We start from the raw sequence: 18,248 nt of genomic DNA on the forward strand, positions 1-18,248 counted from the left end.
TTCAAATAATGAACCTCACTTCCCATTCTAATCCTATTGAAACTCGTCAAAAAAAGGGTAGCTTAATTTACCCACCTGATTGCCCTGGTCACCCTCTATAAATGTTAATTAACCATATTAGACATATGGTCACAACAGAGAAACCAAAGTCCAAGCACGAGAAGGTCTACATTTAACTAGTGGGTGCTTGCCAGTTATCTCCACCATGTAAACGACATTCATTTTTTGACTTCTAAATGCCTTGTTGACTAAATAAAGTAAATAAGATGCAAGACTTCTTGGTAAGAATTCTATTTTTATTAATGGCAATTACCATCAAATGTGAATATATGCAATTCCTATACATTTTTTAAAATTTACAACATGCAGATTCAAAAGGCACTTAGAAGTTGCACTTTGAATTAGTTGAAATATCCCAGCAGTACAAACAAAATCTTATTAGATAGAGCAGCTTTGGATTTAGAAGTTTGTAAATGAAATACAAAAAGGAATCGCCCCTTTACATGCATTTTAGTTACACAGTACATTTAAAGTCAGGAAAAAATACCAATTCCACTGTATCAAAAACAGTTTTATAGCTTATAAATTATTAAAAATATATTGCTATGAATGTTTTAAAACTTAGCATACTAATTGGTCCAATCATTATGAAGTGAGAGGGAGGCACTACACTATGTTACACTGTGAATTAGTGTTACAATAAAACTGAAAGCAATGTTAAAATGCAATTTACTGCAAATGCCAATGAGAAAGTACAATGATTCATATTAAGTGCAACCTACATATTGATTTATCACTGCCATACAGGACAAATATCCTACTTCTTTTTATCCCCCAATATGTTTTTCCTTGCCCCTCTTAAGAGTATGAATCTTGTTGATTTTACGGTTTAATCAGCATCCTCCCACATCACCCAAACCGGCCATCACTTTCAGAGTAAATCCCATCACAGAAATTGTTGTATGTGGTTATCAAGAATTGCTGAACACTGAGCAATAGGATTCCTGGCTGGTAACTTAATCCTTAGGGGAAGATTAGAAAGCTTCTATAATGCTGACATCAATTAGATAACTTAGGGCATACGTGGGGCATTCCTGGCCTATATATAGCTCAATTACCCCAGCCTTAACCAAGTTAGTGGTTCCTAAATGAAATTTACAGATAATCAGTTAGTTTCAGTACTCTTCAATACCCAGAAAGGATGCTAAATAGCTTCCCATTTGTTAATTACTCACAAACAACAATGCAAATTGGGAATGCTGAAGAATTTTTGATTATCACTTTCCGAATGCAGAAATCGATAAATATTTAGATTGTCAACACTCATGTGGTGTGGCAAACAAATCTTGGCAACAGCACTATATGGAATAAGATTAATCAAATCTCAACAAAAAATATGCAGCAAAATTTACTTCTTAAAAACCATGTGATTAACATATTAATTATTTAGTAAATTAAGACAAAAAATGAACGCATACCCCTCAAAGCACGAGTAGTTCTGACTTACAAGAGCAAAGCAGTTCTATCTAGCTTTTCCCAAACAAAAAATGCCCCAGCAGTTACAGTAGAAATCAAATATAAAGCAGCTAGTAATAAATAATTGCATCTGATACACTTCAGGTAGGTTTCTGAGCTGTGGCTTTTGTCTTAGTCTTAAATTAATATGTGTGCTACATTAATCTATCAGCTGAGTTTGTTGTATTTGTGACAGTAATAAATTGGTTTGATACAGAAGATGAAATTAATCGCATGATGAGTGGGAAAGCTGACATATTTAACCAGTCTTACTGTCATTAGAGCATTTAGCTTCAGTACAAATGCCTTCAGTATCAGTAAAGTTTATTTTCCAGAAGTGATACCCATAGATATATATATACTCCAAGAAAGTGAGCTGGCTTTTGGGGTGGGAACACAAAGATTAGAAAATTTCAAATAGACATTTGGAATTATTTTTCTCTTAAAATAACATTCATCAAACATGCATCTTATGTTAGCTGCTTGTTTGTTTAAATAAATGTATCTACTTACATATGCAACATAATTAAAATGTATATCGGTACAGGAAAATGCAAAATTACATTTGCACTGTGGTTTAACTTGTGTAATTCTATTGATTTTGTTTTAGTCCATGCACCTTGAGCACATGTAAAAGAAGAAAATACTCTATTTAAAAATTTAAAAAGACTTACATAATCAATTTTAGAAAATATTGTGAGAAGGGGAATAGAGAGAGCATTCTTGGCAATCTCAGGAATAATTATTTAAAAGAACCTCTGCAAACTGTTAGCTGGCAAAGCAGAGGGAGGAGGATAACTTTGAAAGTTCACTTGCTTCAAGTTTCAAGTTTTTAGTGTTTTCAGTGGGATGCAGTTGATAAGATATGCTACAAGACTTAAGCAACAGGGCAGGTTTAACCCTCTTTCAGTATTCTGTCACAGTAGATTTTAAATGCAGTGTAATTAATATTCATTTTTAATTCAATTGAGTGCTCGTTTCTCTTCCCACTTATCAAAAATTATAATTCATGATTTATTTTAAAGTAACTTCTGTAAATTAACTTGAAGCAATCTGTAATTGTGAAGTATTGAAAAAGTAATTAGGTTTACAAGAATCATAAAATTACTTGCTTCACAGATAATGGAAAGAATCCACATTCTGTCCACAATGCTTAGCCCTCATTGTTAGATTTAATTAATTGGATGAATTAATTCAATTCAAAAGAATAATTTACAGCGATTTTGGAAGATATTGGTTGGGTCAATTTCATTGGTTCGTCTTAACTCTTGCAAGACCTCATGAATTCTGCTCACCAAGGAGTTACCATTAATTTAAAATGAATTCCAGTACTTTATTAATGCCATTCGAACATTCATTAAACTCCAAAATGTACAATGCTATTTGTTTTAAAATGACTCAAAGCAGCACAAGCAACAGTATCCTTTACAGTATCCAGTATGTACTTTAGCCTCAACTTTGAACAGCTGAAACACAGATGGACAAGTCTCCTCATTTCAGATTTAATACGTTGGTGAAAATTTGTATCAAACCAGTTTACCTTCAGTAGGGAAAAATTAATTAAATATTTTACATCTTTTGGGTTGCCTTTCTCATTCTATTTAATAATTGGTATGTATTGCAAAGTGTTATTTGTGGAAATCACTGTTGTTCTGAAAAGCCTGTCAATAACTACAAAGGATTAATTATTTAGCATAAATTAGTGTAATTTATTGCAGAAAACAAGAAGGCCCTGTTTCATATCAGTCATCATTCCCTATTTCTCCCAAGCCTACATCGCTATCCACCACCTTTCTTTCACCTACATCATACCACCTTAATTCATTGTCACAGCATGGTAGCAAAATTTAAAACAAAAATCCTTAAAGAAAACATTTTTTATAACACTTGTGGCATCATTAAAACACAATTCCAAAAACCTCCACAAACTGCTCAACCTTTATTCCAGCGGCTTGCAATATCATAAGTGTTCTTTTCACTGTACTACAACTCATTTCCATGGTCTACTTATAAATATACATATTGTTAACTGTATTATACTGACCATATTCTTCAGTTACTAATCAACACTTCCACAAATTTAAAATTATACTGGAACTGTCAATTTTTCAATATCATTTATAATCTGCAATTAACTTGTCTGTAGTTCCCCCTCAATCATTTTCATGATCATCTCTTAGTACAAAGGAGTTCCTGAAAATAGTCCTGAATTTGCCCAACCTCTTTTTGTTCTACTATTAGTTTCCTTTGCTGAGTTCCAGATTTACTGTCAACAGAATATTTGTATACCTAAATGAGGCAATGCCTCAGCTGCATTCTTTGTAGCTTCCCTAATTACAGCAAACAGTCCTAGAAGCTATTGATCAGCATCCAGTGTGAAAGAGAGCCAACTGCATTAATTGGGGTGTTGTATTCACACTACACAGTGCTATTACCTCTCTGAATTCACTTTCACTGTCATTATCAGACAGCCCACACAGCTTTGCAAAAATAAGTACTAAAAAATTATTTTAGAAAAGTGCCCTTGAATTTTAAAAAATACACCAGAACATTGATAGCTTAAAGTTGACTATGCATCAAGTAATAGTGTGTTATTCTGTCATCTAAATTACTAGTCACATTTTGGTCATCATGGAAAATGTTCCATTGGGAATAGCATGTGTAATTTCTTATAAAGCAGTAGTAGTATAGTTGCAATGTTCAAGGACCCGGAATACACCAATCACAGAGAGCAAAGTCAATTTGAAGTCACAAACTTTCTGTTCACTTATCATAATGCTTTCACAGGTTATGGGGTGCTATTGTAAAGGATTTCTTTTCTGCTTCCTTTCACATGGCAATACCTTAATTTGATGACACATCCCAGAAGTTAGCAAGTTAACTGAGAGTATTATGTGATCCGAAAGGCCTTGATCTAAGATGGTTCTGCAGCTAAACAAGGCTGGAAGAATATGGAAGGTGAGTTGGGATACGGTTCCGTTGGGTGTTGTGTCCCTTAGAGTTGATAAATGCTGATGCCAGAAGACAGGCAGGATGAGATGACATAAAATCCTCTGGTTCTCCCACAACTGCAGTTCATGTTCCAAGATGATGATACCATTAAGGTCCAAACTGCTAGTTTCCTGATGTCAACTGATTGCAAAATGATTGCTGCAGAATAGATCATTAAAAAAAACAAAAAAAGTCTCAGACATTTTAAGAACTTGCTCTTCTTTGGAAAAGTAATGCTTCAATGTTACTTTGTTCCCTCAACTCCTTATCTATTAACCTCAGACTCCAAGGGCATCAGAAATACCAAAGGTTGCTATCTACTTCATAGAAATGACTCATCCCCAAGGTTTAGTCAGGACTGGGCAAGAATGGCAATTGAAGGCCCTTTATTTCAGAGTTTAAATGGCTGAATGAGCCTTTTGTGAGTCTCAAGTGCATAGTCTTTGCAGCCTCCAGAATATTGAGCATTAAAAGAAATGTTATATCCAAAAAAGTTAACAGAACATTTGTTTTACTGCTGTCTGTGGATTCCTCCTATGCACAAAATGGCTATTACTTGCACCTTATTAACATTTATCATATTTTAAGGCAACTCAATTCATCTCAAGACCTTTGAGCCATAGGTGCAAGGTATAAAAAGAGGCTATAACATTTCCAAATTTTCCATTTTAATAGTTCCACCAGACAGTTTACCTTGAATTGCATAATGCTCAGAGACTGGCAGGAAGAAGGAACAAGGAACAAGGAACAAACCTAGTACAAAACATAACTTCTTGCTGGATTTCTCAATGGATCACATCTCAGTGCCGTAGTTTTCTAGCCAGTGTTTAAAATGACTGCTGCCAATCTAACAGTTAACATCTAAGCTGTCATTTAGATTACTGAAATTAATACTTTGTCAAATTTGGACATTATTTAAATTCTGGTTTGCCATGTTAATCCCAATCATGGTGGGAGATTAATCTGTTTCCTGCATTGGTGGGGGGTGCAGGTAAGCAAAGCCATTTTCTTAAGTCACTATTCCATTGGGCAGTCTGATGAAAGTCCAACTTCATTGCTGTGGTAGAGATCCAGGAATAAGCCTCTGCTGCCATTTTAATTAAATGAATGTGCATGGCAATAAGAAGACCCCACGTGAATAGATACACAATTTTCATTGCGAGGTATTGGAAGGAAAAAAAACTAAAGAAATACTGTTTTATAGGTTCAGTAAAAATAAACATGTTAGTATCTTCTTATACTTGATGTTGTACATGCCTTGTGCATACCATAGATTTCATCTCCCTAATGCATACTGGTTATTGCATGTTTCAAGCTAAACTAAACATTTATTTTAAACAAGCCACTGGAAGTTATAAGGATGTTATTACTGTATATAATTGCTCAAAATCTGCATGGCAAAGACCTACAACTGAACACTGCAAGTAGTTTAACTGACTATGAATAAAGTTTAATGATCCCTTAGCTAAGGGGCGTAAAACAGAACAATGTTGTTTTGATCATTGTGCAATCTGTTTGTCTGTGCTACTTGCAAATCAAAGAAGCATTTGAATCTGTTGCTAAAGTATTCATAACTCCTTCTGACATGATATGCAGATCCTTGGCAATTAAGGAATCAAACCAGAGGATTACAGCATTAAAAGACATAAACCACAGGTCTATTCTAGTAGTTTAACTCCCAGATGAAAAACAAACACCACCGGTGACCTTTGCAAATACTCCTAGGGTCACTCCTAAGATAATACAATGTTATAAATATATAGTTTAATTGACGTCTTCACGTCAATTATATTACATTACATGATTATATTACATTTAAAGGCCTTAAATGTACTCAATGCAGGAGCAAAAACATTTCTTAATTACTACCACAATAATTATTTCTCAGAGCATCAAAGCAATACAATAATGAAGGCTGAATTATTTTAGTATTATGACAAGGAAATAAGTTATCAGATGTTTCTCAGATCCACCATCTTCTACTTATTACACATCCCATCCCTCTTTTACCATTATAAGTGGTCATCAGAAGGTTGTTCGCAGCAGCCAGAGGGAAACCTCACCATACCTGATGGATTTCCCATCAGTGTCATTATTCCTCACGTAAAAGCTGGCTTGGGCTGCAAAATGAACCTAAACAGATTTGCAAGTTATATACTTTTCATTCCTTTTCTAACCCCTTCCCACTTTAGTTTCACAATGTACAATTCACAATTGTAACTTTATATGTTACAGGTAGTGAAAACAAATAAAAGTCATTGTCACTGGTTTATGGTGAATGGACAAAACACCATTCTAATATGTTATGGAATTCTGAAACACTTTGGGGAACATTCAGTGATTCAGTCTATTAAGTGATGATTGCTAATACTGAAAAGTCTTTTATTAAATGGGATTTTTGGATTTTTATACATTTCGTTAATTTTTCCCATTTAACCTATAAATCAGTGTGTTTGACATAAGGACAAAAAGGTAAATATAAAACACTAGCATGAACCTACAATACAGTAATTACTAAAGTTTGTAAAATAATGTAGGGCAAAATAGATATTGTACAAATACAAAATGCACTATAAATAATAAACTGCAGTTAAGAAACTGCAATTATCTGGAAGGAGGAAAAAAAGCATCAACTCACATCTGATTTCTACACAGCTTAACTATTGGTTGGTAGAAGTATATCGATCTCTTTATTGGATGGTGTGATCAAACTGTTATCCATGCCACAAGTGTTTGGAAGGTCCACTGTGGTGTTACAAACATCCATGGAAACTGCTGAAAGCTTCATGGAGGCTGTAGGATTTGGTTCATTAGATAGCGTCCCCACTGGCACAACACGAACTGCACCTTCAGTACCATCCTCTGAGCTCATCACTGCACCAGGGTCCAAAGACGATTTTGATGAAACATCCTCATGATTCCCTGTTTCACGCCAGTTAAAGAACCGTTGAGGTTGTGCAGAGTTGGAAGTACTCGACTCGTTTTTAGCAGCAAGCCCGATTTGCGTTGGTCCACCATCCGCGGATGCTCTCCCCAGTGGATGTGGTGAAGCGGGAGACTGTGCAAGGCCAGGCTTTTTAGGAGGAATTGGTGGAGGATTTCCTCGATCCACCCTTGATGTTGTTGGTGATTTTATTCCAGGTACCAGTGGACTTTGTGGACTAGACACTTTGCTAGAGGTTGGTGAATGATTGGCATCACTAATTGGAGACTTTGTTGATGTGCCTAATTGCCGATAGTCAGTACCAAACGGGGAATTATTTGTAGTTTTAAGGGTACTTGTCTGGCTTGTAAATCTAGAAAGGACTTGGGTCACAGTATTACGAGCCAATTGTTTGGCAGCTGAACTGTCCAAGGTAGTGGGTGACAGATCCCTTGGGGGAGGACTCTGTAAGACACCAGTCTGTTGATCTTGCTCTGCCTGAGCTTGGAATTTAAATCGAGCAGCATGAAATCTTTGATTCAGCCCAGCTTGGTAGGAGGACTGAAAGCCAGTGGTGGGGCTTGCTGAACCAATTAGTCGTTTCGTCAACACAGGGGATGAGCATGGGGAGGAAGATACTGAAGAGGCGGCTGATGAGTTTACTGTGTTGCTTGGAGAAAGTGAACTTCCACCTGAAAAATGTGGTGCAGAACCAGTGGTCACAGTAGCAGTTCCATTTTCACTGACGTGATCTGGAGTGGGAGAAATGGGTTTGTTTTCATTTGAGTAAAGACCATCTGTTTCATTGTCATCAGTTGACTGATCACCACTGTTATTAAATGTAAGCGTGCCACAATGCCCATTTAGATGTGGAAAAAGCGCTGATGGTTTAGGTGATGTGCAAAGTCCTGGTTTTGCATCACTTCTGCTTGTCATTTCCTCATGTGGAAAATCTACTTGGCACGATTTGCTTTTATTAGACCCAACCCCTATTGACAAGCCTACCAGTAAGCTTGCTTCATTCCCCGCTGCTTTAATAGAGTTTTCTGCTCCACTTCTAAGCTCTTCAATAATTTTTTTTAAGTGTTCCACTTCTTCATTGAGAACTCGTGTTTGGTTTTCTTCGCGGTTTAGCTTTGCTCTCAGCTGCTCCTTCTCTGTGTCAAACTCCGACAGCTGCTTCTCCATTTGGGCTTCCTTCTGCAAGGCTCGTTTCTTCTCAATGGTCAACTCCTCTTCTAATTTACTGCTCCTTGCCATCTCTTTCTCCAGCTTTAATTTTAGTTCTGCAGCTTTCTGCACTTCCTCTGCCGTCTTGTTGGTTGCTTTTTTGCATTCTTTCACCAACACTGTGGTCAGCTGCTTGTGCCGTGATCGTTCTTCCTCCAACTGTGCAGACACCTTCTTCTGCTCCTTTTCCACTTTCTTCACCTGTGACTTTTCAAATTCCAGCTACGCAGATGCATTTTGGGGAAGAAACAGAGAAACAAAATTACTTTGCTACAATCTGTATTTCCCCCATTCTGAAGATTTTCTTCTGTAGATAAATTATTAGTTATATACCTGTAGTTTAAAGTGAAGTGGCCTTTCTGCTACTTATCATGAGATGACAGTTTTAAATCTAGAAGATAAGCATGCCATAGCTGTATCTTTCTGTTCATCTGTAAATGAGCCCATTTCAAAGGCAGTTTAAAATATTACAAACCAAATAAAATAAGGGACAGGAACAGCTGGAGTAGCAGTTCAGTAGAATAATGATAATAAAATATGACTTTTAAAATGAAAAAATGTACCTTTTTTTCTTTTATAAACTCTCAATGCTGTTTCCTATACTGCTTATTCATGTTCCGTTGCTAAGGATACTTGCCGGTGTTTAAATTGGATATTTACATGAAAAGAAACCATGAAATTGAATAATCAAGCGATGAAAGAGTTTTAATAGTGGGACGTGCCCATACACCGTGTGATCAGGGTATCTTATGTATGTGGCACACTGGCAGAAGCTTCGTGCTAGGTTGCATGAAGATCATTCTTATACATCTCAGTGCATTTCCCTAAATATTTTTAAAACTTCATCAGATTCCTCCCTTGTCCTTCTGCACTTCCCTGAAATTATGTGTTATTTAACTAAAAAACTGTCTTTACATAATCTGCATGTGCAGTAGGATAGTTAAAAACATGATTACAATGCTGGAATCTTCATAGAAGCTGAACTGTAATATGTGAGCTGATTCAGCATCAATGAGAACTGGGGGCAAAAATCATCACACCCACTGCAAGAGTGAAAATCTTTGATTGCACAGATTTTGTGCCTGCACCATACCAGCAGGTGGCTCAACATCAACCCAATTCATAAAAGATGTTATAAGGAGTCAATCTTCCATGAATAATCATTTGCCACAGATTCCCAGAGTTCTGGTCACATAGCAACCAATGAAGTCTAAAAATATTAAATCAGGTTCATGAGATCGATTTAAAATTCATTAAATATCCAGTGTTTTTAGTCAAAGGATTGTTTCTTAGAAACACGTTTCCTTCAAGAGAATTTGTTTATTTTGAACAAAAGCACAAACTGGAAAAATAATGGTTACTATAATGCAGTCTGCCTTTTATTTGAAGTGCGTTTTAAAGACCTCTGTGCTTTTACTGCGATCATATAGGGCTCAGGCAAGGCTCTCAAAGGATCTACTTGGCAGAGAGGGAGTGCAATAAAGTAGAATGGGAGGTGATCCCATTGAAGCGTCCAAGATTCTTATGTGGCTGGACAGCATAGACGCAGGAATCATGTTTCCCTGGCTGGGATGTCCAGAACCAGGAGTCACAGAATATTTTTAATCCAATGGGTAGTGAATCTTTGCAAATCTCTACTGAATACAGCTGCGGAGGCTGAGCCACTGAGTTTATTTAAGAAAGGGATGGATAGAGTTTTGGGTATCAAGGGAAATTGGTGAGTGTAGGAAAGAGGAACAGAGGTAAAAAGGTCGGCTGTGATGTTATCAAATGGCAGAGCAAGCAGAAGGGCCCAAATGGCCTGCTCCTGCTATTGCTTACATGCTCTTCACTTTTTCATCAAGCATCATATTCATATTGATAAGGCAAACAACCAGGCAGACTGCTGGGCCTCTGCATACTCACTTAAACATCTGATTAGAGACGTGAAAGTGTGGCCCTCAGTGACCTGGCCTTCAACTTTTTCTTTTACTTCTCCCTGCAAGGAATACATTGATTTCACAAAGCTTGGGACTCACTTTTGTTCATTCGTTAAAGGTGCACATTATGCAAGCTGGCTGTAGAGAAAGCAAGTAGAGTTTTATGTTGAATTGCAAGTGAGGATTTCAGCTAGACTACATAAGGTTTTGTACTAAATATAACCAGACTACATAAAGTTTTGATACGTACATCTGCAAGGATCATTATGTCCTGTTTCAGTTCCTATATTGGTAACGGATTTTTATACATGGAAGAATATGGAGATGAATGCAACCAGAATGATGCCTAGCAAAAATATATATTTCGGAGGACAGGCTCCAAGTTGGGGCTACCCACTATACAGAAGCATAAGCTTAAGAATGAGGTTACCAAGACAGGATTTAGTCTGATTGAGTAGGCCGTTGGAGATAGACAGAAACAAAATGTCTTGACAGAAATGCATATTAAAAAAGTATAGAAAGAGTTAGTTATTAGGTAAAAGGTATTTTTCCCTCAAAAATCATTGCTCTCATATAGGTTAGTCAAATTTGTACAGGTATTGAATGATGATAGCTCTTTAAAGAGAAACGTGATCATTTCCAGAATGAGAAAAATAATTCCAGTTATTTAAGGCATGTTGTTTCTTTGGTGAAATTATGAAAAATTGTGGACAGCTTGGACTTTATTCAGCCACTCCAAGAGTTACAGCATTTCCAAAACTTTTTTTCCTGAATTGGCAGTATTTTATTTTCTATTTCTGGCTCTCTCGCAGGACTGTACTTAGTTTTTCCAACCCAGGCATATGATTCCATTACATCCAGAAGTGCTACGTAATGTAGTTGGTAGCTCTGTGTATGCAATACAATGGGCTATTCCAGATTGCAAGCTTTTCTTAAGGGAATACGATGCAAAATGTTTTTTAGTCATACAATAAAGCCAATGAATAAGTAGCAACACAATGGGCTGCTACGATGGCCACAAATCCACAAGCTTATAATCGTAGAAGCAAAAATTATGACTTTTTTTTCACTGCATTACCAGTGTTTTAAACCTTGACCTTCACATCAACTCTGGGCTGAGACTGAGTCTCTGACCTTAAGTCACAAAATCTACCCCATGACATTGCTGTCCTCCACCCTGAAACTTGCATCCCTATTAAACTATTCTAATACTCATCTGTTTGAGCTCTTATCCTCTGTTCTGTTTTTCCTCAGGATCATCCAAAACCCTGCTGCCTGTATCCTATCTGACACCACAATCTCCTTATCCAAACTCCTGGTTTTGCTGGTGTAGGTTGTTTGTGTGCATTCAGCACCATTGGGAAAGAAGTTGCAGCAATGCTCTATCATTGGACATGAGAGTTTCAGCATCAGCCTAGTTAGGTAAACCACCAAAAACAGTTCACTGCAGCTTCAGGACTTTCACATTTGCACTTACACATACAGAAATATGGAAGTTACTCTTGGTCACGAGGAATAACTGGATAAGATTCTTAGAGACAGGATTTATGGGCATTTGGAAAAGCATAGCCTGATTAGGGCAGTCAGCATGGCTTTGTGAGGGGCAGGTTGTGTCTCAGGAGCCTGATTGAATTCTTTGAGGATGTGACAAAGCACATTGATGAAGGTAGAGCAGTGGATGCGGTGCACATGGATTTTAGTAAGGTGTTTGATAAGCTTCCTCAAGGAAGGCTCATTCAGAAAGTCAGGAGGCATGGGATCCAGGGAAACTTGGCTGTGTGGATTCAGAATTGGCTCACCCAGAGAAGACAGATGGTGCATATTCTGCCTGGAGGTCGGTGACCAGTGGTGTTCTGCAGGGATCTGTTCTGGGACCCCTGCTCTTTGTGAATTTTATAATGACTTGGATGAGGATGTGGAAGGGTGGGTTAGTAAGTTTGCTGATGACACAGAGGTTGGTGGTGTTGTGGATAAGGTAGAAGGTTGTTCTAGGTTACAACAGGACATTGATAGGATGCAGAGCTGGGCCAGGAAGTGACAGATGGAGTTCAACCCAGAAAAGTGTGAAGTGATACACTTTGGAGGATCTAATTTGAAGGCAGAATACAAGGTTAATGGCAGGACTCTTAACAGTGTGGAGGAACAGAGGGATCTTGGGGTCCACGTCCATAGATCCATCAAGGTTGCCGCGCAGGTCGATAGGGTTGTTAAGAAGTCGTATGGTGTGTTGGCCTTCATTAATCGGGGCATTGAATTCAAGAACTGCCAGATAATGTTGCAACTCTATAAAATTCTGGTCAGACCACACTTGGAGTATTGTGTTCAGTTCTGGTCGCCTCATTATAGGAAGGAGGTGGAAGATTTGTAGAGGGTGCAGAGGAGATTTACCAGGATGCTGCCTGGATTGGAGAGCATGTCTTATGAGGATAGGTCGAGTGAGCTTGGGCTTTTCTCTTTAGAGCAAAGGAGGATGAGAGGTGACTTGATAGAGACGTACAAGATGATACAAGGCATAGATCAAGTGGACAGTCAGAGATTTTTCCCCAGGACGAAAATGGCTAACACGAGGGGGCATAATTTTAAGGTGATTGGAGGAAGGTATGAGGGGATGTCAGAGGCACTTTTTTTTTTACACAGAGAGCGGTGGGTGCATGGAACGCACTGCTGGCAGACATGGTGGAGGCAGGTACATTAGGGACATTTAAGAGACTCTTAGCTAGCCACATGAATGACAGAAAAATGGAGGGCTATGTGGGTGGGAAGGGTTAGAAAGATTTTAAAGCAGGATAAGATGTTGGCAGGATAAGATTTTTCCTGTACTGTGCTGTAATATTTAAAAAAAACTATGTGGGTTTCTTCTAGGTGCTCCGGTTTCTGCCCACACCCCAAAGATGTGCTGGAAGGTTAATTGGCTACTGTATATTTCCCCTCAGTTTAGGTAAATGGCAAAAAAAATCAATGGGGAATTATTGGACATGTGTGAAAGAGAATAAGTTGCATTGGTACTGGGAAATAAGGAGGGAGAGAATGGCACATATAGGATTGCTCTGTTGGGAGTTGGAATTAACCCAATGGGCCGAATGGCCTCCTGTGTTATTTGTATAAGTACAGTATGATACGGACACATTGTTTGTGAGAATTTATACCTTCAAAGATCTGTTGATAGATGTACCAGTATTATTTGCCTTGGTAAGCAGACCTTCCTTTTTGCTGTCTCCCTCCACACCTCCCCTATTTGATGGATAGTCATCACCCTGAAACATGAAATGTTTCTCTCTTCACAGATTCTGCCTCACCTACTGAATACTTCCAGAATTTTTTGGAATATTTCATACATGGGCCATACAAGATACCCTTACAATTCCCTCTCCAAATTGCTACAAATAGGCTGGTCCCAATGATTGGGAACAAACTAATTTGCATGCTGCAATATTACTAGCTCAGCAGAAAAAAAATAATTGAAGTGTGAAGTTTTTGTTCTCAGAAACAAAAGAGGATTTGTATATTCAAATGGCTCAAAGGAAACAAAAAGGCTAAAATTCTTTATACCTGTTGTGTGAGTCGTTCGCGTTCTTTCTCCAGCATGTAGGTCACGTCGTCACCTTCAGCCGTGTCCTGGGCATGTCTTCGCCTCTCCTCTTCTAGATCCAGAATAACCTGGTAAAAAAAAAGCAACCTCAATTAAACTTTCAATTTTAATTCTTGCATTTTGTGAAAGGCTCCTTATAATATCATAAGCTGGATTCAACAGTCATTGCATTGAAACTCTGTATGAACATCTCAAACACCGATTCTGCAATTTATTCTCTACTACACTTTGTAAAATCTAACATAAACATACACCCCCTGACTGTAATACGGCAGGGTGGATGTCAAGAATAGAGAAGTACTTCATTGCAAAACATGATTTGTATTTTTGAAGTGTCTTTCATGACTTCAGGATATTAGAAAATACTTTTCAGTCAATTAAATGCCTCTGAAACGTTGGAAATGTATCAGTCAAATGCTTAGAGCAAAATCCTACAGAGAGCCTAGGCTTAATTAGATATCTCCAGGGCACTTTGATATAAATTTTGATGACCCAGTTGGGTCAGGAACCATGCATAATGCAATTGTGACTGCAGTCAGATCTCGTCATATGCTTATGTCCAGTGAACAGTTAACATTCCAATAACTTGATGTTTTCCTTTTCATCTCTCCCCTATTGCTGTAAAATGGTTGAAGTTACAGGCCTTTTCAGAGGTTAGTTGTAAGGAAAAGCTGCCTTCACTCTGCCTCACATCTCACTTTGTCAGAAAGGTAACTCCCGCTGCATCAATGTGACATTTTTCCATTACTTTCATTAGACAGACACCACCACCTGACTTAGTTTACTGATAGAGCACCAACATTAGGCACATTTTCCCCAGTTATATTTAGCACATTGGTTAAAAGGATAAATTCCAACTACAAAAACCACCATCCAATTTATTGCACTAACTTGTGCCTCAACACCTCCATTAACCTGGGTTCAAATCATGACCTCCAGTGCCTTCCACGTGGAGTCTGCAGTTTTTCCCTATGACTATGTGGGTTGCCCCCAGTGCTCTGGTTTCCTCCAAAAAATATACTGGCTGGTAGGTTAATTAGTTACTGTAAATTACCTCTAGTACAGGAGTGTAGTAGGAGAATCAGGGGGAATTGATGCACACCCAGGAGAGAATAGGTTACAGGGAAATTAGCTGGGGGATCAGGATGGATGGGGTTGTTCTGAGAGCCAGCATAGACTCAGTGGGCTAAATGGCCTTCCTCTGTGTCCTGACAATAACGAGAAACCTCATGTTTATTCTCATTTGTTTGATGTATCCCTCAAAAAGAGCTGAATAGACAAATTACACTCGTTGGCAAGCTGCTTACATTGCTGTTTTTTCAACCAAATAAAAACTAAAATTGACCAATTTCTACTCAACTGGATACTATTGCAATTCCATTAGGGTTGCTTATAGTGTTGGTGGAACTGAGCAGAGTGCAGATGGGCTTTTTTGGCCACAAGCTGTTTTACAGATGTGGGACAGTGACTAACACAATAGACTTGCTGCTTTTTTTTGCTACTGAAGATTGTATCACCTCTGCTCAGTTAATCATAAAAAAATTACAATCAAAATTTAAGCAAAATATTATACTAATTGCCCTTTCAGATGACACTACAGAATTTATGAAAATAATGCAAGAGTTCAATATTGTAAATTCCAGCATTAGGACAAATCTAATGTACTCCAAATAAAAAATACTGCCATATTTTATCTTTAGAACACACCAAACAGTTGTCAATTTAATGTCAGATAAAGAGGCAGAATTTAAGTCTAATAATTACATTGCAAAAATAAAACCAATTACTTTACCAGCTGATAGGCATTGGTCACTTATAGATGAAATATAAATGCGTCACAAGGGGCAAAATACAAAATTCTTCTAGAGATTTGTCACAGTGAGATCACAACTCAATCAACGGAAGGTGTGAGCAACAATCAGATATTCCATTACAAACAGGGAAATTGGAGGTTAAGAATCATACCAAGTGGCTTTTCATGTGATCATTCTCAAAGACAACACAATACTCAGCACACATTTCTGACAGAAACTGTGCGTGCTTTTTTACTGGCTACAGAATAGATAGTGTTTGGGTAAATCAGGAAGATTCTACTCAAATGAAAAAAAAATGGGATAGGGAAAATACATTAACAGTGACTAATGAGGCCATCTACTTTGGATCCATGGTTTTTTTTAAAACAGTAAAAAGATAGGAAACCTGGAGTGGCAGATATTTTTAGGTTTTTGAGTACAGAAGTGGACTTTAAAGGCAAACGCAACATTAGTCCCTAACTTACACCCTTTTATATTCCATAAGCTTTACCCTGTAAGCTTCATAAAGTTATTGGTTAAGTTCCATTTAGAATGCTCTGGACGGTCCAGACACTCTGAATGCTCTTATATTCTAGAGGAATAGAATATAAGCGCAGGGATGTGATGTTGAGGCTCTATAAGGCATTGGTAAGACCTCACTTGGAGTAGTGTGTGCAGTTTTGGGCTCCTTATTTAAGAAAGGATGTGCTGATGTTGGAGAGGGTTCAGAGAAGATTCACTAGAATGATTCCAGGAATGAGAGGGTTAACATATGAGGAACGTTTGACGGCTCTTGGGCTGTACTCCTTGGAGTTCAGAAGAATGAGGGGGGACCTCATAGAGACATTTCGTATGTTAAAAGGCCTGGACAGAGTAGATGTGGCAAAGTTGTTTCCCATGGCAGGGGAGTCTAGTACAAGAGGGCACGACTTCAGGATTGAAGGACGCCCATTCAGAACAGACATGTGGAGAGATTTCTTTCGCCAGAGAGTGGTGAATCTGTGGAATTTGTTGCCACAGGCAGCTGTGGAGGCAAAGTCATTGGGTGTATTTAAGGCAGAGATTGATAGGTATCTGAGTAGCCAGGGGATCAAAGGTTATGGTGAGAAGGCAGGTGAGTGGGGCTAAATGGGAGAATGGATCAGCTCACGATAGAATGGCGAACTTCTGCTCCTTTGTCTTATGGACACCAAATCTCCAAAAGGACATCGTGACCTATTAGCTTGTGAAGATCCGATAAGTGGCCGAAGAAAAACTAAAGATAGGTCACACATTGGGGTTGTGTTCGAAGAGGATTGAAGATTTATCCAGGCGTGATTAAAGGAGTTCATATTGCAGATAAAGAGAAATATTCTCCCCTATTAGGAGAGTTCAACATAAAAAGTCATTATAAATTAGAGGTAATAGCAGACATTTCTTTACACAAGGATTGTAAATCCTTCAAAAAAAAATTAAAACGAAGATTGATAGAGCTTTTAAATTAGGCAACAATGAGAAAGATTATGGAACCAAGCAGGTAGTGAGGTGCATATAATCTAATTCAATTTGGGGCTGAATGGCCTCCATTCCATCTTAGAGTTTGAGCAAGAAGTTTTTTTGGATGGTAGAGAAGATCCTTAGTAGGCAGCTAGCCTGCAGAGTATTTGATTTCATTAGCTCAAGGCCAAACATATGTCTTAGATTTCCTGACTGTGCTTGCAAAAATAATAAATATAACACAAAATTATTTAAAAGAAAATTTGTCTGCTGTTCTCCCATCGTGATTCAGGTCAACTCTGCCTTGAAGCAGAATTGCTGCAGGTAATTAAACTTTGAATTCCATCTGGAGGTATTCTCCATCTCATTAACACTGCCAATAGCTCGATTCATAGATAACAGAATGCTTGATAAACATGTACGTGTATATATTTTAGTGCAATCCTCTGGGATTAATCCACATCCCACAGTTGCAATCTCCACCATCAGCATTATGTGGTCTTTTGAGTTATGCTATTTACAGTGAGTGTATGATGCATGTCATTTACGGGAGAACAGCCATGAAAACTGCACTATGTTATTAAAGAGTAAAGCAATTTTCAGTCTTAGTCATTGTATGCAATTTCTTTTCTTCCTTTGAACTTAAAATTACTGTAAACATCTAAAACTTTTAAAATAAAGAAGTTACCTACATAAAGCAGTACAGCATACACCATAGAAGGGGATTGTACAAGTTGATTTAATTAACCTTATATAGCTGGATGAATCCAAATGTATTTAGGTCATATAAGGACCACGGATCCATACGAGAA

At 37.8% G+C, this 18,248-nt stretch overlaps 1 protein-coding gene across 3 annotated transcripts in view; it reads right to left on the bottom strand.

Annotated features, from left to right (window-relative positions):
• Positions 1–313: 313 nt before the first annotated feature.
• Positions 314–18,248, bottom strand: part of cttnbp2nlb (CTTNBP2 N-terminal like b) — a 62,938-nt gene continuing 45,003 nt past the window's right edge. For 2 of the 3 annotated variants that reach the window (XM_052034849.1, XM_052034850.1), the window contains exons 4-5: positions 14,128–14,235; positions 314–8,881 (exon numbers count right to left, since the gene is read on the bottom strand). In XM_052034849.1, coding sequence (XP_051890809.1) covers positions 7,163–8,881; positions 14,128–14,235 — 1,827 coding nt within the window. In that variant the 3' untranslated portion in view covers positions 314–7,162. The remainder of the gene's footprint in view (positions 8,882–14,127; positions 14,236–18,248) is intronic. The other variant, XM_052034848.1, reaches the window with a different exon arrangement.

Source organism: Pristis pectinata, chromosome 20 (genome assembly GCF_009764475.1).
Source record: "Pristis pectinata isolate sPriPec2 chromosome 20, sPriPec2.1.pri, whole genome shotgun sequence".
Lineage (NCBI taxonomy): Eukaryota > Metazoa > Chordata > Chondrichthyes > Rhinopristiformes > Pristidae > Pristis > Pristis pectinata.